Source organism: Pezoporus occidentalis, unplaced genomic scaffold, assembly GCF_034315485.1.
Source record: "Pezoporus occidentalis ecotype Australia unplaced genomic scaffold, CSIRO_AGI_Poc_V1 ctg37, whole genome shotgun sequence".
Taxonomy (NCBI): domain Eukaryota; kingdom Metazoa; phylum Chordata; class Aves; order Psittaciformes; family Psittacidae; genus Pezoporus; species Pezoporus occidentalis.
In genome coordinates, this window is record NW_026915691.1 from 5,562,128 (window position 1) to 5,582,888 (window position 20,761).

At 40.7% G+C, this 20,761-nt stretch overlaps 1 protein-coding gene and 1 long non-coding RNA gene across 4 annotated transcripts in view; one reads left to right on the forward strand and one right to left on the reverse strand.

The window, feature by feature from the left end:
* The first annotated feature begins 11 nt into the window (after positions 1–11).
* ZDHHC8 (zinc finger DHHC-type palmitoyltransferase 8) overlaps positions 12–20,761 on the forward strand; it is a 125,054-nt gene continuing 104,304 nt past the window's right edge. Inside the window, exons 1-2 of one of the 3 annotated variants that reach the window (XM_062631468.1) lie at positions 12–377; positions 2,744–2,839. In XM_062631468.1, coding sequence (XP_062487452.1) covers positions 2,838–2,839 — 2 coding nt within the window. In that variant the 5' untranslated portion in view covers positions 12–377; positions 2,744–2,837. Of the gene's footprint in view, positions 378–2,634; positions 2,840–7,611; positions 7,849–20,761 lie in introns of those variants that run through there. The other 2 variants (XM_062631467.1, XM_062631466.1) reach the window with 2 other exon arrangements.
* LOC134170253 (uncharacterized) lies at positions 8,174–12,775 on the reverse strand. Its single transcript, XR_009967176.1, has 3 exons — positions 12,665–12,775; positions 10,228–10,338; positions 8,174–8,282 (listed from the first exon to the last, which is right to left on the reverse strand). It is a non-coding gene; the product is annotated as an uncharacterized LOC134170253 (long non-coding RNA).

A 20,761-nucleotide genomic window follows, 5' to 3' on the forward strand; every position in this document is an offset into this window, starting at 1 on the left:
TCATACAGAAAAGGGGAGGAACACTTGAATGACTTAATTTGTCTCAATCTTAGATATTGATGATGCCTACTTAATGTTATTTCCCTCTCTTCTGCCCCTCTTTATTTACTCATGGATGCTTAAATGATTTCAAGGCATTTCCATTCCTGTTTAGGTTAACTGATCCCTGTTTACAGTTCATGGATTACAACCATCCTTAATGCAAGTCTGCAGTCTCAGAGCCAAGAGATAAGGGACCACAAAGTAAAATAATTCTCTGAATAGCATTTGGCTGAAGAATGTCTTCTAAACTAAAGTCTTCTAAACTAAAGGATGGTTAGTCAGTGTTCTGGTCACGTTAGAAGGCATAGGTGTGCTCTTCTACAAGTTAAAAAGCAGTAAGTATTTTTAAAATTGATCTCGGTAAAATAAGGTTTTGTGGTTTTAAGTCATTCTAATGATAATTTTTCTTATATTTGACATAGAGATGTCCTTGAAATGTTTTTGTAGCTTTCTGTATGCTAAGTAAGAGTTCTAGCTGATGTAGTGTCATCTTGTCCTCCCTGCCTAGATCCGCGGGATCTTGCTTTCCCACCATCTTGACCATTAACAGGGTCATTGAGATGGCAGAACCTGACCTATCTTATTGGGCAGTAAAGAGTCTTAAAGTAATAACTTAGCCCAAAAATTGTAATAGCCCTTTGACCACAGATTTGGCTTGTCATGCAGAAGTTCCTGAATCTGTGGGTGACAAATTCGGATAATAACTGCAGTGTGATATCAATGTCTAAATTTAAGGTATTGTGCCATAGTAAAAATAGATCATGCAGAAACATATCAAATTCTTTCTTCAGACACAGTACAGAAATTAACTGAATCTTTAATTTCTTCACTTTATAGGAGTGTGTTGAGATTTGTCTCTAGAACCCTAGAGACAAATTGATTTCTAGGCTGTTTTATCACCTGCAGTTGAATAGTGGCTACTTTTCCTTTTACTTCCAGCAAGGCATGATAACTTCTGGCATGTTTAATTGCTGACTAAAATAATGGGGAATATAATTTTGTTAATGCAGCTGACTAGAAAATAAAGTCACTTTGAGTGCTTCTCACTTCAATAACGTTGCTAAGAATATGGCTGAATATTACAGAAAGTGCTTTTAAGAGGTTTTAATCCATTTTCAGTAAAACCAGAAAATACAGTAGGATTAGTAAAGCGTTGTCAAGTGCTAAAGTTTAACTTGTACAAATTCTTCTTGCTTCAGGGAAAGAAAGATGCTTACTAAGCCAGGCTCAGTAACCCAGCGTTTGTTGGTACTAAGTTTCCTGTGTATAAAACTGGATGAATGAATGTCTTGAGAACACCTGAATAACAAATTTAACTTAGAACTAGTTAAATTTCATGAACGTCAAAATAGTGTCTTTTTCAGAGATATTTAAGGTCTTAAAAAATAGACTTTTAAGTTTTATTATAAAAAATAACTCAGAATAGTTCTCTAAGTTCTGTGTTAATTATTTTGAAGACTACACTAATAGCTTGGGGTTTCCTCAAGGAATAAGTTTGTATTAGTAATACTGAATGTCATATTCACAAATTGCAAACATCCCAATTTGCTGCATTTTAACACTGTAAATGATTATTTCCTGTGTATTAGGGTAGTTTGTGTCAAACACACATTCTCTGATACCAAAACCTCAGAAAATTAAAATTTTCAACACTATGCAGATGTAAGAATGTTGTGAATCAGTATTCTTGATACAAGATGCTCAAGAAATACCTGTATGTAAAGGGCAAATATAGAAGTCTGAATAGTTCTTCCAATTTTAACTGAAAAGTGAGGGATTGATCTGTATGTGTATCTTCATCATGAAAAGAACTGATAGGGCTGTGCAGAAGAGGAGGAGGAGAGTGAGGTTTGCAGGTGTACCACCTCTTTTCTCAATTGGTATTTTATGTAGATGTCTGGGGAGGTATTTGGTTCAGAAAGCATTTGCAGCCTGAGGATGCTGGAGCATCTATGCTGAAAGAGCGCTTACTGCCCAAACCAGCTGTACCAGTCAGGAGTGTGGATTTCCCAGTTTGAGAACCTTTCTGGTTCAGAAGGTGGATGCTGCATCTGCTTTCTGGCTAATCCTGAGTTGTACTGAACTCTGATTTACCATAACAGGCTATGCATTGTGCTGCTTCATCTCAATACATTCTGTCACCTAACTTAACGAAAAAGTTTAAAGGCAAGACTACCTGATTCAGAGTTCAGAAAACTCCACTTGTTACCTGTTTAATTGCAACTATTTGTGTAGAAATGGAGATTGTGGGGGAGATGATAACATTATAAACTGCCTCACTGTTTTCTGATCTCCTGTACAGTCTTCAGTGCTGAGTACTTAAAACAGTGGTGCAGTTACTGAAAACAAACCCAAACCTCTCTAATCAAGTCTCTGAGACCATCTTCATTTATGCCCTTCTGTTCCCAATATCTGTTTCTAGTAAGCTGTGTTTTCTAAGGTGTCTGTGGCAAGCCTAGTCTCTTACCCTTGGCCAAACTGATTTCAAAGGGCTCTTATATTACTGAGGTCTTGTCTCTGTGTAAACTTGCACGCGTTTAATAAAGTGAGGTGTGTCTAAAGGAATTTTTTTAATGGTTTATTAGAACTTTAATGGTTGTCCTAATTAGATTTAGCTAGAATTACTCTTTAAAATGGAAATAAGAGGAATTACCAGTCTTTCGCTATCCTTAACTAAATTTTGACAATGTATCATTTTCAGAGTCAGGAGATAATGAAAACTAACTGCAACAGATCAGGATTAATTTTCTTGATGAAGATAAATTTGAAGTAATCAGCTGTAGAGTGGATTGTACATGTAAGTGATTTTTCAGACTAGTTCATGTGAAACAAGGTGGTCTCTCAAGTAAGCAGCTTGTGCAATTACATAATAAGGAAATAACTCTTAAATTTGTGAAAACTGACAAGCACAGGAGCAAAAAATCCTGCTTATCTTTAAGAGTTGGATAGTTATCAGTATCTCTAGCTGTGCATCAGATTTATGACCACTGGTGTATTTTTCCGATATGCAGATTTAAGTATGTGGTATTTTTGGCCACTTCTGTGACATTAGACATAAGCCACTGACTTAACTCCAGTTCGTATTTGAAAGACTTGTTTATATAACTAGTTTGCTATAATCTCCTAGTGAAATTGCAAAAATGGAACAGCAAACTTTATTTTGTGGAAGGTGTTCGATGCTGCATGTGTTTAATGAGCTTCATAGTCTTAAAGATATTTTCAACTTTCAAGCTGGAGAAATCCAGCTTTTTGATGCTGCTATTTTTAATCAGTCTTCACAAATTTACACCAGCTGATCCACTGTATTGTAGATATTGACTGTTTCACAAAGATGTGCAATTATGAGTTAATAGAGAAACTAATGGTGTGATAAGTTCTTGCCTATTCCTGTTGGGCTGGCTGTCCTCATTTCAAGTAGCTAAAAGGATATAGTTTTCTAATGCTGTTTTTCTGTAAAAGCAATTACAGCTATGTAAATGTCAACAAGGATGGATTGAGCATTAAAATGACTGAAAATTTTGCGTCCTTTGGAGGATATTTTTTAATACTATTCTACTAGATATAATCAAAGTTACATTGTTTCATACAAATAGTACTTATCAGGTTTAATACCTTAATTTGTTTGCTGATACATGAATTGCTGTTTGCTCTGAGTTTCCGCAGTATCATTTCGAGTGATACTCCATTCCAGTGGAGAATTACACTTTCTTAATGATTTTAAACAGGATGATTGATGCATCTTCAGAACTGTTCAGAGGCCTACATTATTCATATGTAAGTAGTTCCTTGTGGGGACAGTTTAGGAATCAGTCTGTAAATAAAGTAATTGAAGTCTCATAATAAATGTGACTTGACATGCCTTATCAGTGCAGTTGGGAAATACATGAGTTCTGGTCTAAGTAACTGCAATCCCATGGAAAGTATGTATTGGAAGATTCTGGAGCATTCTGTGGGATTACTGTTTAGGCTACTGAAAATTCATTATTAGGCAATAATTTTTTGATATATCTAGTAAGAATTAAAATTGGACAACTAAATGAAAACCATCATATTAAAGTTCCAGTGGGCCTGGCTTGTACCCAGAACTGTCTAACCTTGTTTGGATTCCTTGCCAGCACCATGCTGCATGGGATAATCTAGATGTGCTCTGTATGGAGCACAGCAAGTTTGAGAGGGAAGAAACCCTTTTACTGAATACCTCATTGCTGGTCCTTCAGGGTCTGCCCATGACCCTGAACAGTTCACAGGTCACCAGTACTGCATGAGCTGACAAATGGCATTTACTGTAGTAAGCAAATCCAGTAAGAAAAGAATTATTTATTCTGGTCACTATTTAATAACAGCTAATATGAGTTAGGTGCTGAATTGCCCAGTGACCAAGAAAAGATTCCAGATAACATTAGTGCCATTATTTGGTATGACAGTTTGATGGCAATCAAGATTTCTTGATGCTTGCTCTGTTGTGACTTTCCTCTTACCAGCTTTGAAGATGGTACCCTGGCATGTAGCTTTGGCACAGCTGCCGTGGATGGCCCTTCCTCTTGGGGTAAAACCTCCGAGTAAAATCTTGCAAACAGACCTGTGATTACTGGCCATACTCCCAGATTATTTTTAGATTGTTCTTTGCAGCTGTGTTTGTTCTTTGGGTAGTCATTAAGTCTTTTCCTCATTCATGCTGCCATTGCTCTTTACTTTGGTGCTGCCAAGATCTTCACACTAACAAGGTGTCCTGAATCCAGAAACTACAGTCCTTGAAATAAAGGTGTTGCTCCTGAAGAGAGCAACTCTGAGACATGCCTCTTCTGCTTTAGTCTGGTCCTCCTCAGACATCCTTACTGTTTCAGTGGTCAAGTCAAGACTTTCAAGACTTTAAATATACTTGCCTTGTAGCAGTGAGATTGAATGTTGCTTGGCAGTGCTTTATGCTGTTGTGAAAACAGATCAATTCTCAAGAATTGGAACATTAGTGGGAAGGAAATGAGGTGAACTGTGGGAATTGTTAGACACCAAATTACAGAACTTCATAGCTTTCTGGTAGGTAATATACAGTGTGCAGCAGGAAAAAAGAATCTGAATACACAATTCAGCCTAACACTGTAGCCTTGCAACAGGGAATGACTGAGCCCTCTTTTGGAAATGCTGGTTCTACATGACTGCACTGTAGCGCAGCAGAAGTCTTGATCCACAGGATGACTGTGCAGCCCAGGCCAGTTTCCACAGTGATCTTTAAGATCAGTTGATGTTTGGTGAAGTGCTTTATTCATTGCTATGAAAGCTACAGTTCTTTGTGCCCTGATACCATGTACTCACACTGTTGTCTTTAGTGTTCCTCTATAGAAGCACTGCATGGCTAGGAGATTTTAAAAAAGCAGTTTCTTGCTGCTGAGTACCTCCTTTTGGAACAGGAGTGGCTTAGAAAATTGATCATCTAAGTTTGGGTTGTTACAGTGGGACTGGGGAGAAGCATTAGTGTGTCTGTGATAAAGGGAAAACCATTCTGAAGGGTGGTAGGAGCAGGAGTACTGAATACACCCCACTTGCAAGTTGCGTTTGAGAAGCAGGCTTTCTAGAGCAGTGGGAATCCTCACAGGAAAATATAACTGAAAGTAAATGAAGTGCAGAGAGCAGAGTAGGAATAGTCTCCTTAAGAATAATTCCTCTTCACATAAAGGAATGCTACTGTCCCAGAAAAGCTTTGTCCTTAAAAGAATGACATTTGAAGTAAAACACCAACTTCCAAATATCTGTTTTAAAATGAACTTATTACTCCCTAACTCCTGCTAGAAACTCCTGCTTCTCTTGCTCACCTAGAAGGGATGCTTGCATGTCCATGCTAAAAATGCAGATCTGTCACTTGGGGACAACTTCTTTACTACTTTTCAAGCCTTAAGAAATACATTTGAGTAAGACTCTTGCTGTCCATTACAGGATGCTAACCAAGCTTCATAAACGGTCTGTAATGCTTCTTATAGCAATATTTTCCAGTTTAAAATATCAGTGGAAAAATGAGGGTTCTGTTTGCAGCTGGAATTTTTCACTAAGAATATTGCTTGAGTGGGGAGAGGGAAAAGGCCTTTAACTGATGGATGTCATGAAGCCTCTGCTGATGTCATGCAAGTGGTGCCAAACTAACTGACTTGAGTGCATTAGGTGTGCTCCTTCCAGCTTAGTTTTGTTGAAAAGAAATCTAGTTTCACCTACTTGAGACCACTCGTTAGTGTGCATCAACCTGTGGTAAGTGATGGTGATGGAGAGATGTGCTTTTGAACCAGCTGGATACACCAGCGTAGATGCATCAGCAGCTTCCACATTAGTATGCGGAATTGGGTTCTGTGTGATGCTGTTGACCTTTTGATGAGTTACAAGGATTGTAAGAATCAGTTATTTCAATAAGCTGGTGTGACAAGGAGAGTGAAGCATAGGAACCATTCAGTGTCCCCCAGGCATTCAGAAATAACAAATAGGTGTTGTCCCTCCCTTTCCTCAAAAACCTAACCCTGTTAGGTTTTAAGTTGCCTTCTGGCTTTCATCCCTTTTGGATAAAACTTGGCATTTGTTCTCAGAGGGGTCTGGTTGTTCCAGAGGGGTTTGTTGTTTGGTTGTTCCAGGGCTTGCCTTTTTTGCAAACTGCTTTATTATTGCGTTTTACTTGGTTTGTCCTTAATACCTTTATGACTGTGGAGCTCATCTAGTCTCTTAAAATGGAAAATTAGATCTTAACAGAACTGGAGTATGTACCTTCTAGGGCAAGTTTACTTCTGAGAACACCCAACAAGCTGCAAATGTGGCTTTTGTTGCCTTATACAGTGGTTAGTTTATCTGTTAGCTGCAAATGGGATCGGCTGGGGAAGAGAGCAGGAGGGAGGGGGCAAGGTGCAGCTCCTGCTGTTCGTTTCTGAGCTTCCAGATGCCCTTGAACCCTTCCTTCTGCCTGAGGGTCTGCTGCTGACCGGGAGTTGCTGCGGGGTGGTGTCCGCGATGTGAGCCGAGCAGCCGTCCTCACCGTGCTCTCGAGAAAGCCGGTTCGGTGAGCGTTCTGATGTTACCTTAAATCACCTCTTGATGCTAAGGGATGGATTTTAAAAGAACACAGTGTCATTTAAGTTCTGTTTGCACTGAGGTGTGCATCCTACAATCGGTTACATTTGGCACGGTGCAGCAGTTCTAGTACTATAAATCCGGGTTTAGCTGAACGGAATGTCGGGTTTATTCCCTGAGCTGTATTCGTGTCCAACTGAACAGTTGTGAATCCGCTGCAGGCCCCGACCCGCGGGAAGGGACCCGGGGAGCCCGGCCGCGACCGGGGGCTGCGGCAGTGCAGCAGCGCAGGGCCGAGGCGTTTGGCAGCCGAGCTCCGGAGCGCTGTTCAGATGGGTTTAAAGTCCCAGGAGCAGTCCGGAGAGCTCTGAACAGCCTTCTCCTCGCTCTCCGTGTAAGCGGGGGGAGCCCGGTCCCCACCCCGTGCGCAGCGGCTGCGGGGGGCGCGGTCCCGGCGCTGCCTCCGCACCCGGCCCCTCCCGCAGCGCTACCTTAAGGGGCCGGGATCCGTGCGGCGGGGGGTGGGATTTCCTGTGCCGGAGGTCAGCTGCTCCCGCCGCCCCGCCCCGCGCCCGGGTCCCGCTCTGCCCGCGCCGGAGGGACCCGCATCCTGCCGGCTCCGTCCTCTCGGGTCGGATTTACAGAGTGATGTGTAAGCTACAGGATGCCCAGCAGCACTGGAAAGAGGTTTAAACCTACTAAATACATCCCTGTCTCTACAGCAGCCGCCTTATTAGTGGGTTCGACTACTTTATTTTTTGTTTTCACGTAAGTACCTCTCCGGCGGAGGGGAGCCCGGGCGGGGGGAGGCGGCGGGGATTGACAGCTCCTCCAGGCCCTGCCGCTGCCGGTCCCGCTCCCTGTCTGCATCCCTGCCGCCTGCTGTCCCTTCCTTGCTTCTCTTTGCGGAGGCTGATGATCTCTCCGTGCCATAAAGCGTATCTGACAGTCGGATCCTCCATTTCATGGAACACAAATGCTGCCGGACTCCTGCAGCTGCCGGCGGTGCCCATCACAGGCAGCCGGTAGCGGCAGCCCCCCGCTCCCCCCGGTCTGCAGGCAGCTCTTGGTGTCTGCGAGGGAAATGCATCTGCAGCCGCGGCCGCCCTGGTGCCGACAGGCGTGAACCAGCCTCTGCTTCAGGAGGGCGAGCTGGCCTTTCCCTCGGTCTCCGCTGTGTTTCGGGGTTTATCCGGCAGAGCCTTTCGAAGTAGAGGGAATCCTATTCTAAACATCACGGATTGTACGTGGTTTTATGTAACTGTCTCTAAAAGCCTGAGGATCTAATGGACAGATTCAGATTTGCTTGAAGGAGGGAGGGGGAAACTTTTTCCCCCCCTTCCTCCCTGTTTCCTCTTCCCTCATTCCTTTCTCCCTTAAATGCAGAATTGAGCTCTGGCGGGCGGCTTGCGGATCTCCTGTAGTTCTATTAGTATGTGAGGGGTGTAGTGCTTCAGCTTTCTGTTTCTCCTCCTTTATATAAACTTGAGCTATGTAGATCGCCTCCCCTCCCTGTGCTGGGGCAGCGGCAGCTTCCCTGCAGAGGCGTTGGTATTTCGAGAGAGATGCTACAGAACTGCTCTGAAATGAGCTTTGACTAAGCCGCTTTTTGGGGAGGAGAAAACAGCGCTGTTGGATATTAAGATTTATTGTTTCATTTATTTTGAAACCGTTTGCCTTGGTTTGCCATTGGTAATTTTGAACTGAGCCTACTGAAGCTGTTAGAAGCAGAAGGCTATCAAACAGTGGGAGTATGTCTGTGTCCGTGTCCTTATGCTTCTTGGTTTGGCTGTGACGTGATTCTTCATGTGTCAAAATGCTCATTACTGGCACAATAATCTCAGTGTAGGATTCCAGAATAAAATGCAAATGTTGTTTTGTCTAACAGTTTCTTTAAATCAGAACAGATTTTGACACTTGAGTTATGCTCTTGACTTAATGTGACTTGATTTCTCATTGCCTGTTTTTAATGCATTTGATATAAAGTGCTGGTAAATCCTTTCAGGATATTGAACCGTTTCAAGAACTGGTACAAGCCCCAAGAACTGGTATAAATATAAGCCCCTCATTCATCATTTGGGCATCTAATTATAGTTTGGCGCTCGCGGACAAACACAAGGCTGAAGTTGGCTTTTGGAATGAACTTGGTTGACGCGGGTGATGTGGATGTTTTTCAAATATAATATGAAGGTGGGATCTTAATGCCAGCATTTATTTTTCCTGCACCTTGAGAAATGGGTGCGTGCTCAGGTTGTTTTGGAAGTTGTGTGTTTGCTTTCACATGATTCTTCCAATGTGGAGCTACAATTACTAGTGATATAAGACTTTCTGGGTAACACAGTTGTTGTTGAAACATCCTTTTGGCAGCAGGACATCAACTGACATGTTTGCTTTAGGATTTGTTACTGTACGGAAGAAGCAATTTGCTTTAGTCTATTACCAGATCTCCAACTTAACTCTGCTCCCTCTGTTATCTGTGAATAATTACATGCAAGATGAAGTATTTTTAGGCTCTCTCCATATTGTAACTTGGCCTGTGCATCTTGAAGTGTTAGTAATTTTTTCTGAGGACTGTCCCAGACATACGTTCTCTGCTGCTGCCAAGTCTTGTGTGTAATAAAAGTAACACATAATTGAGCAACTGTTGTCAGGCAGTATCTGGAGTCCTGTCCATTCAAAAATACTCAGATAAATGTGTATGGAATCGCTGTTGTCTCTTACCCTGAGCAGTTCTAACAAAATCTATCTTTGTCTTGGAATCAAAGCAAGTACTATGCATGGGATCAGTGTCTTTTTACGTGACAGTGGGTAGTTTCCCCTTTCTCAAGCATCTCCCATTTTTATCTTTTTCCACAGGCAGTTGTTTGTCTCTGAAGATCTTTTTGTTGGGATGTGTTATTAAAGGCTGAGGAGATAGACCTGAATTTTCAGGGGTGTTGATTTGCACAACTCTTTTGATGTTGGGTAGATCTCTGACATGCAGCGATTGAGGCACTGGCCTAAAATTGCTCTAAGCAGTGTTATTAAATCAATCCATGCTTACTTTCATGGCGCAAGAACTTTATCAGCAGAAAATTTACATGTGTTTTTATTAATTCCTTATTTGTCATTAAGCTCTAAGGCTGCTTTGTCTGTTAATGAACCAACTTGTGCATCAATATGTGAAACTGGTGATAGATGGGTCTTGGATATCAAATTTTGGGTGCAGATCAGCTCAGTGGGATTATCAGGGACACAAGCAACTTCAGTGCAGTGGAACTGAATAATGAAGGTTAATGTATGTGGAAAATTTGAATAATAACTTTTTACAAACCATTTACTGAATATAAAAAACAATCCTTGTAGGGTGCTGCAAACATTTCTGAGTAACAGGTATGAAAACCAGAGATTCTGACTGGGCTTTCTCCCTAGGCGTGTTTGTGGGCTCAGGCCACATGTTGTTAAGTGTCTTGGGCTAGATGAAAATCTCTTTGAACTTGAAGGCCAGGGTTAGTTTTTAGCCGTATAGCCTTTATTTTTAGCTTTTATCCAAACAGCTTTGCTAAATGGCAGCAAATAAAGAGAGTTTGAAGTACATGGTACCCACTGTTAGTTCATGGTAGTGTGGATCAGTGATACGCTATAATTTGGTTAAATTCCATTATAGATTCTCCTTTTTTCTTTTTCCTCATCTAGCTATTTAGGATTCACTGTATCAGTGTTATATTCCCTCTGCATTTATGAGGGAGAACTGAACTATTTAGCTATCGAGATTATTGCCTGGAAAGGCAGCTAAATATCGCAGTTGTATTATCACAGGCTTTTAGCTCTCCATGTGTGTTCCTTTAATAATAAATACAAGCATGTGAGTAGGTGTCTAATTTGTCACAGTAGGAGAGGTAAACAAGCATTAACTGCAAGCATTATGAAGGAATGTATCAATATATAACGATTAGATTAATTTACTTACATGAAATCAAATGGCATCATGAAGGCAGAACCAATTTTTCTTTACATTGCAAGAATCCAGAATGATTCAGTTGTAGCAGACATGAACTTTTTTCTGCCCAAACCATTTTTCTTCATGTTTCTCATAAGGCTTTTTGGTAGAGATAGCAATTTAACCTATTTTACTGAAGTCTGGACTCTTACGTCTTGGACTGGCAGCTGCTATGATATGATCATTCAAAGAACCTGAGTTTTGAGAACTTCCTGCCTTATTTTAGGTTGTCTAACTTCAGTAATAGTAGAGAATGCAGCTTAACTGTCAGTAAGCATAATGCTGTAAAGCATGTCACCCAATGAGCTGTTGGACTTAACAATCTTAAAGGCCTTTTCCAACCTAAATGATTCCATGGTTTTTCTTGAGCTAGTAGTTCACTTGTTTAAATTGTGCTACTTACTGTAGTTTTTATTGCTGAGAGCCTCCAAGTTTAGCAGCTGCAGTGCCTGTATCTGTAGATTACACAGCAAGCTAAAAGCATAAGGTTTTAAGGAAAAACTGTGGCTTATTTTAGTAAGGAGGAAAAAAAAAGCTCTTGATTCTCTCACTGAATGTTGTAGACTAGAAATTTCTGATAAAATACCCTTTTTCAGACTGTGCTTTCAGTAGCATGCAGGCACTTGAGCATCTTTGAAGCACAGCAGAAACACATAATTCACATCAAAGGTCCAGGTGCCACTACTTCTTTGATATAATGGTAGTAATGCTGCTGTATATTATTTCTTCAACAGGATAATGAAATGGGTAATTTTCTGGGTTAAGGGAAAACACAAATAAGGTGAAAACTCACTCAGGCACTACTGAAAATGAGACTTCAGCTTTGTTCTTAGAAGTCGTAAATGGGAGGTAATCATAAGCATACTCCACAGACATATGCATTGGCACTCTAATGCAGTCTGTGGCACAGGGGAATTTAATACCAATAACATTCAGGAGACAACTGAGGAGTCATAAATTGGTGTAGAAGAGCAACTGAAGCTTAAGTCACAGGAGTGGTGGAAAGAAAATAAGAGAAAGAGCTTGTACCCTGCTATTCAGCTGGTAGAAGGAGGAAGCATGGCTCTACTCAGTAGCAGAGCTGGTGGATTTACCTTAGCAAGATTGAAAGCCTTGGGTTTATTCATGAATGTTTAAAAAAATTGTGGTATTCCCCCCACATTTGTATCATGTTACTGTATTTCATGAACTAAAAAGACTAAGCATTCCAGCAGTGGCTGAAACATCCAGGTTACCAGTATATGAATTCAGATACATTTCTATTATGACAAATGTACTTCTTAAAGCATAAGAATGCCCATCCCCCATTATCTGATCCTGCACTAGATTAGCCCTAAAATAAATATGTAATAGCATTTTAAAGTTCAAAACTGTAATAGCCATTCTAGATGGTAGTTAATGGAAATATAATTATATGTGTACCTTAGATTCTTGGACTGTTTGTTAGATCTCGTCTTCCCATGACTTGTATATGTTCATAGATTAAAAATGGGAAAGCATCATCTGTGGGTTTGACTTGGGTTTGTTTAGTCACTAGCAGAGGTCAAGCTAATAGAACATCATCTTTGCTTTAGTGAATTTTGTCTCCAAAGATGTTTTTCTTACCTAAAGTATTTTAAGGACTTCACTGAACTTCAGTTCCAGATGTTCAGAACTTCTGCCAGTTCAGTGTTCTGATTGCAGTTAGAACAAATGATAGAAAGTGATTTAAAATTTATATTGCAGATGTTATGGAGCTTCATCTGTAACACAGGTGCATTTCATACCAGCTTATAGGAAATAGAACTGGATACTGATATGTAGATGCACAAAAAAGAGAAATTAAAGATATTAAAGAAAAAATCATAGCTTGGGTTGTCCAACATATGAAGATTAAACAGCATGAATTCTATCTTATGGTTTGGCCTCTGCCTAGTAACTTGCTGAAGACTGCTGGTGGATGTGGTGTAGCTCTGGTGGCAGTTGCTTGTGATGGGTGGTGCCAGAATTTCAAGGTTTGCTGTGGTGTGTGTGAAAGCGCATGGATACATTGCCACTGCTTCTCTGCTTCCTCCTCGTGCCTCCTGATCAGTCACACCAGCTACCCTAGGAGTTCTGGAATCTTTGCAAAACAAAGCTTGTCATCCTTGTCTGTCTGTAGCTGTTCTAGAAATTCATTTGATGTTGGTCATGCTAATTGTAAAAAAGAACAAATTCCCCCTTCTTGAACTTTCTAAACCGTACTTCAGTACTTGACATATTCGTGGATTTCTGATAGTTTTTTTTTTTAATTTTTTAGTTCTTTTTTTCTCGCATGCCAAATCAAGACATTGCTGGAGCTGGTAGGGAGCAGCTTCAGAAAGCAGACATTCACTGACAGTAAATGACACTATATAGAAGAAGAAGAAGAGTGTGCAAAAAAAGGGTGTGTTGGTTTAATCAGTGAATTTCAAAACTGACTTCACAAATAAACAGTGATTTCAAGTAGTGCATTTCCGCCTTCTGAGGTATCTTAACATTTTCCATCTTAAATGCATCTTTAACAGCAGGTTCTTCCTGTCCACTCTTCTTGTGATCCAGGAAAGGTAAAGCTTGCCAGACTGACCTGAGTCATCTCAGTTGTCATGTCTGTCAGCTTCTGAAAAATATTTATTCTTGTTGTGACAAAAAAATGTCCTTTTAAGCTGTGGCAGTTTCATCTTGGTATAGAACTTCTGTAAAAATAATCTAGACAAACTTGTCATGTAAGATAAAAAGGCAATCTCAGCAGGAAAATCCATTAAGCTGAAGTGTGAAAAGTTGTGTTGGTTTCTTTTAATATGCCGAAAGAGAGCTCAGTTCTCCTGCTTTTATCTGGTTGATTCTATCATCTCTGCTTCCAAGCAGCTAGCAAAGCTGGCAATACAGGACACTTTTGAAAGCTATTGAAATTCATTCCTTTAGAAAACCCCCGCTGATATTTATTATTAACAGGAATATTTTTTTCTTCCTGTAGTCTGGGAGAGGGAGAAAGAGAACCATGTTTGTTGGTGGGAGTCCATAGGTAGACATCCTCAGCTGTGCACATGCAACCATCAGAATGGCATGTCAATGCTCACTGTAGATCTTGTTTTAAAGGCAGAAGAGCTAATGCAATAAAAGTTATTCCTGTCCATGGGCCATGCACAGCTGCGGTTCACTGTGTGATTTATGCCAATAACAACCTCCTTCCTATTTTTCCTAATGAGCAGAGATAAAGGAGGTATGGAAACAGGAATGAGTGAGTGTCTCAATTAGATCAGGGTGGGCCTCTCAGCCTTTGTACATGAATATATAAGCCATTTTTCTATTTTTCTTTAAAGTCCTTTTCAAAATACTGATTTGAATACTGTCCATGTTTGCTCAAGAATGCCACACATGTGTCCTTTTATAAATAGAAGCAATCTCTACAGAATTGCTCCAACAACATGGGAATTCAATTGGCTTATTGGTAATGCAAGCTAAGGGATGCTGCTGTTCTAAACACAAGTAAAACTTAAATTGAGAGACAGATACATGTGGTGTCCTTAAGAGGTCTGATTTTTGAGGTTCATTACCTGGGACAGTTGTTGTTTACACAAAAACCTTAAGTGTGTAATTAACTTATTCTGTTAGTGGGTGCTTCTTATCTGAAATCAGATGTAGGACACTGTGGCGTGGGGATCTGTGGGACCTGTGGAAGGTAACCTGGAACAGGTTTTCTGTTACTAAGTGTACAAGGAAACCTTTCAAGGCCTACGAAGGGAAACCATAAGTTCTGTTTATCTTGCATTAGCAGATGTCTGAAATACAGTATAAGGTGGTATAAGCCAATCTAGAGCATGAAATAGAGGCATACTGGAGTGGGGAAAAGTATCTTAAAAGCTGAATTGGTAGTACCTTTGTGTAACTAGTACAAAAATAGAATACTGATTTACTGCTCTTTGATTTGAGCCAGTAGATACAAGACTTCTTTCTCACTAATTCAAGAGTAATGTTCAATTTGGCTGCACTGTTAGAGAGCTACTATTACTTGGTCATTTGTCAGTGGGAGCTGCTAATGAAATTGAAAGGAAGAGGCACAGGGGCTGAAATAGTAATGCTGCAGGTTTAAATGGAAATTCTGCTGCCACCTGCTGCCAGGAATAGTGGAGATTGGAAAAATGTAGCCAGCCTAAATCCTATTTTACCATAGGAGAGGTGGTTTTGGGGATCCCTGCTTGGTGATTGTCATAATTAATTCAAATGAGTACACCACAGCACAGTGTATACTATGTAAATCTGCAACCCATAATCTGTATCCAGAAAGAGGATTTAATTACTCAGTGATTGTTCTTCCACAATTATTAATGCAATTTAGCTAGACTTGCTCCAAAGCTGTCCAAAGCACCTCAAATTCTGAGCTCTAAACCTATTACACAGACATTAGTGGGTGCTTGTTTTTCTCTTGATGGATGTTATGGAATAAACTGTCCAGTAACCCATACTTGGGTATTGCAGTGGTTACCATGGTTTTCTGTTTGTGAAGGTGTAAACACAGAATTTGTGGACTTCGAATGTGAAATCCTTATGAAATATCTGTACTCTAGTGCTGTGTGTTGAGATCATCCAGTAACAAAGGACAGTGGAGCCAGGTGCAGGAAAGAGACCTCTTGAATTTTAGATCTAAACACCAAAGCAGCTGCTGCCAGCACACACGTGCACCATTTTGTTAAGGCACTTTAATGCTGTGTGAAGTCACGTAATTTGGAAATGCTGCCCTTTGTGCTGGGGGACTACAAGCTCTATGGAGCAGGGCAGGAAGTATGAAGATGGGAATACGTGAAATATGGATTCTTGTCAAACCACATATAAAATGATGTCATTATTTTTTGATGAAGGGAGGTGTTCATAGGTGCACACTACTCAGTAATACATGGAAATAAGGTTTGTATGTGCCACTTTGAAATGACTGTTCTCCAGAAAACCCCTGTATGCACTCAGACTAAACTAATCACAGAACAGTCTTAAATGAACAAATTACTTTTTAAGTTGGAGCCTAACAAAGCAAACTTGAAACTGCTTAAATATATAAGGGCTTTTGTAAATAAAGGCAATGCAAAACCTTACTCTCTCAGGATTCCTAAAACTAAATTGGCATTTACATTAGCTCTGTTGCATGTCTTCGGGGAAATAATCCAATGTAATATCTATATCAACACAATTTAAGTATGGTGCTGGGAATAAGGGAAGCTTGGACATTTTTTATAAACAAGCATCATTTTAATTTAAACTTGAGTCAATCACAGTAATGCTTCAAAATGGAAAAGTTCAGCTTAAAACTTTCCTGCCTACTCTGATCCCAGTTGGCTAGGAGGTGCAGGTATTTTCTCATGGAAAAACACTTCCTCTCCCCCATTTTCAGCCAGTTCAGTTTCAAAAATTATTTGGGATTATTTTCATTGTGTATAACCTCCCTCTCAGTTTTTTTCTCATGAGTGAGATCTCATTTTGCATGTTTAGCTTTCTCTGAAGATTAATGTTTGCCCTAGCAGTAAGACTCTCCAGATGTGTTATGATCTAATAACACTGTGGTTAACCCTTGTCTGCTGTCAGCAGCTTGCTGAACCACCTCATGTGTTTTACCAAACCCCAGCTTTTGATTATGCACTTTCTTGGCTCCAAGCAGCAGGAGCCATTAGTTGAGTAGGTGGGTGTGCTCTCCCTCCCTGGGAGTTGTATCCACTAGCAGGCTCTGGAACCTCTGCCCAAAGACTTCCCCCTGGAACTGTGCTGTTAATGTGGCTTCTCCTCTTAACATTCCAAGCACAATAGTGGAATGAGGGCTTGGGGATGGCTGTATGGTCTTCATGAGGCCAGACCTGTGACTTTGACCAGTAACTCTAGGTTCCTGTTTAAATTATCATCTCATTTTTCCCTTGTGTGGTTCTTAAGTCTCACATCTACACTTTCTGTTTGAAAGTCTTGCCTTATCACCTGGCCACATGGAAGCAAATTTCTGAGTCACTCCTTGAATGTAGATTGAGTGAGGTTTGTGGTTCGAGTTGCAATCTAGGTTAATTGTTGGGGCTTATACAGACTTTACATCTCTAGCTCAAAGAAGTCACTCTGATGGAGCTGGGATTTGGCCTGTCGGGACTCACTTTCTTTGGGTATTATGTGGCATGTAGTCCTGATGTTGCCTTGGTTAAAATTAGCAAGACTTCCCTGTGTATGTGCATTAAGATCTTGTCTCTTTTCTTATCTGCTATGTAGGTGGCAAGTTGAACTCACCACTGTAACAAATTTATTTGATGAGAAATGTTATTCTGGTCCATACCTCCAGATCAGTTCTGTTTCTTGCCTGCCTTCAGCTGTAACTTCTGCAACTGGCCTTGAACCTAGTTAAATGCTTAAAACTGCTGGAGAAGTGTGCAAAAGCTAGCAAAAACTGCTACAGGTAGAGCCATAACAGTGAACAGACAGGGCGTGCTAACCCTGTTACAATGAAGTTATATATCAGTTATATAATACAGTTATAATTTAGTATCCTAATTCACAGGGTTGTTACTTCTCATGATATTTTTTAACTCTATTTACACTGCATACTAGTTACTCTGCAAAGAACCAAGTACAAGCTTGTGTAGTAATGCAGGACTAAAAAGAGACTTCATACTATGTGCATTTTAAAATAACATTGTACAAACTGACAGCCTCTGTCATTTTTAATTTGATGGGTGCACAAGTAGGCTGGCTTTGCACATACTGCAGTTCGTGTTAATTGCTAACAAGTCTTCATGGCAAAACCAATAAAAGCATCAACAGGCACTGGAATGTTTTTTCATATTACCAAGTTTTGATAATTCTGTAGGAAGAGGTATACAAAATGACTGCTTCTTCACACACAGGATGAGTCAAAAAGCAGGAGATACGGAACCACTGAATCTGATGAGGTAACTTCAAATTTGCATATGGAAGTTATAGCATCTGCATCAGCAAAGGGGATTAATATTTGCCACAGATTTCAAAGTGCAAAGACAGCGCAAGATTACAGTGACAGGACTTGCTGTGTGTGGCCATTAAATCAATGTGGGGTTTGTTATATATTTTTATTTGTTGTTTTTTCTTTAAGTTGTGGAACAGAACTTCTAGTCCATGTCCAGATACAGAACTGTATCAGAACGTAAATTGCAAGCGCCATCTCAGCTTGTCTCAGCAGAGCTGTGCTGAGAACATACCCTCATCTCATGTAATATATACATTTTGAAAGTTAAATTTTGAAATAAAAGTCTATCTCTATGAAAAGTGTTCTTAAGAACCTGGGGGATAGTGAAGGAGGAGAGGCAGACAGTTTTGTTTAGAATAGTGAAAGGGTTGGTCCCTTGAAATGGGATGGTTCTGGTTGTGTCATTGTGTATTTTCAGAAAATGGCATTTGACAGAAAGATGGCAATAAGATACAAGATCTTACACGTGACATTGAATTTGTCCCGGCTGATGATGATAAACAATGTTTTCAACAGGCTGGGAAACATCTGCTTTCCTTCTGTAATGCTTGAGCTGAAGAAGACAGAAAATAGCATAGTGATCTTTTGTGTCACATTTGGGCCGTTAGTGGTAGGAAACTTTGAGTGTGGTCATAAGCCTTCATGGGACCCTTTCTGACTTACATAGGTGTGATTCCCCTTTGGGAGGTGCCCAGGAGACACCATTACTCTGTCAGAGGGCAAGGCTGTAAAAGATGCAAAGCTGGGAAAATGCTTGGGTGTGTACATGTATTTAAATATGATTTTGTGGTTAGACTATTATCAGGGTTGCCTGGTGCCTGGGCTCAGGTCTTAATCCTGCATAAACCTTTCTGTACTCTCTGGCAATTTGCTTAATCCTTCTGAATTAAGTGCAAAATTTCTACCTGTGGCTGTTTCTTACACTGGTAGTTATCTGGGGCAGAACTGTGCTACTCCCTGTGCTGAAGTCCCTGTCCCTTCTGGAATCCAGCAGCGTAACTTGTGAATTAGGTCATCAGTGCTATCATCCCTGTTCCTCAAAGAGGGAAACTGAGGCAGGATGTCATTGTACAACTGGAGTATTGGTGTTGAGGAGGTTTTGCACATATATGCCAACTCCAGGCTAATGCCCTGTCAGCCCAGGACTCAATGAAGATCATTCTTTCATAGAGGGTTCCTGAAGATATGGTTTATTCTACAGTTTCTTCTCCATCTCGTGTCAGTTTGGACCATGCAAGGGAGAGTCATACAGCAAGACCATTTGATTCGTTAACACTTCAATCTGCATGAATGTATGAATATGGAGATAAAAGTACTAAAGCTTCATTGTCTGCCTTTTAAAGTTTAATGGTTACATTTAGACTTCTAAACTTCCATTTGAATGTGATTCCACAATGGCTAATTACTTCTGCCAAATAATTTTTCTTGCATGGCTAATGCAAGAAAAGGCTAGTGAGATAGAACTGAACATGGTATCTATGGTTCAAGAACTGAAAAATTAATGATTCCTTCTCTAGCCTCCTGTGTTTGATTTATAATTCATATCTGATAAAACATAAATGCACATCTGAGCCAGCTATTGTTTCTTCATTTACTATCTAGATGGGGTTTTTTAAGTCTTCCCTTGATGGATGTTGGGGGCTTGTGAATTTTGGGCCACAGACCTGGCAAGGTGGCCACCTGAAGAAGGTGGTTGCCAGACCCACATATTCTTCACCTATCATTTCCTTCAGACTCTGTATCCAGTCTAGTGTCTGGCCCCAGGACTTGTGTTGACCCCAGACTGCAGAGCTGCTGCAGCAGGCTGCTGCAGTGACCCCTGACTTTAAGAATTAACTGAATGTGTGGTTTACTTTTTCAGAGGCACTTGACAGCAGAAAGAAATGGAGAAATACAGGGGGTTTAAGTGTCATAAGCAACTAGGTGCAGTCACTCTCCATCTCAAGGAGAGACATGGGTCTAGACTAAGCGCTAACCCCTGTGCATAACACATCCTTCACTTCCTGTGTGACTTCTGAGCGGTCTTCACAGTCACTCTGGGTCTTCCTGGGATATCTGGCTGCCTCTTGTCTGTCTCTGCTGGATTTTTTTGCTATTCTCAGTCTCTCACTTGACAGGTGCCCTCCCGATCAGCCTGTTCACGTAGATTCTATAAGGCCTTTTGCCCAATACACATGCATAGGGTGATCCGCTGCTTGTTCAGCTTCTGAAATGCCACAGTACAGAAAAGGGATTCATGGTATGAGGTGCAGCTCAAACTCTAATCCCATCTGTTGGGCTGGGGTGTCTTTTATGAGTTAGTGCAAAAATCTGTCTGTATTGAAGCTGTAAGTGCTCTCATTGGGTCACTGTCTTTATTGTGACTCACCTGCATTTGGTGTCCTTTCCACAGAGGCTGACCAGCGTTTCTATCTCATTCCTCATTAGGAAGCATTCTCTGTGAATTGACTTGTCCAGAAAAGTAAGCAGAGTTGGGTTGGGTCAACAGGTAGGGAGTTGTCCAGCAATTTTCCAGTTACATTGTGCTCTTCTGAACATGAGAGCCCTGTTTAGTGGAGTGATGCACTGGATCCTCCAATTTTGTGATGGATATGCTGTGTGCTTTTGTTTGCATCTTTCAGAGTGGCTTTTATTTATTTGTGTTGCATCAACTGCTGTGGAAATGAGGAAAAGCTATTTTGAGTGTAATATCCACTTGGCATTAAAAAAGTGTCTCTTCTTGCCAGTTTTCTTCTCAGTTC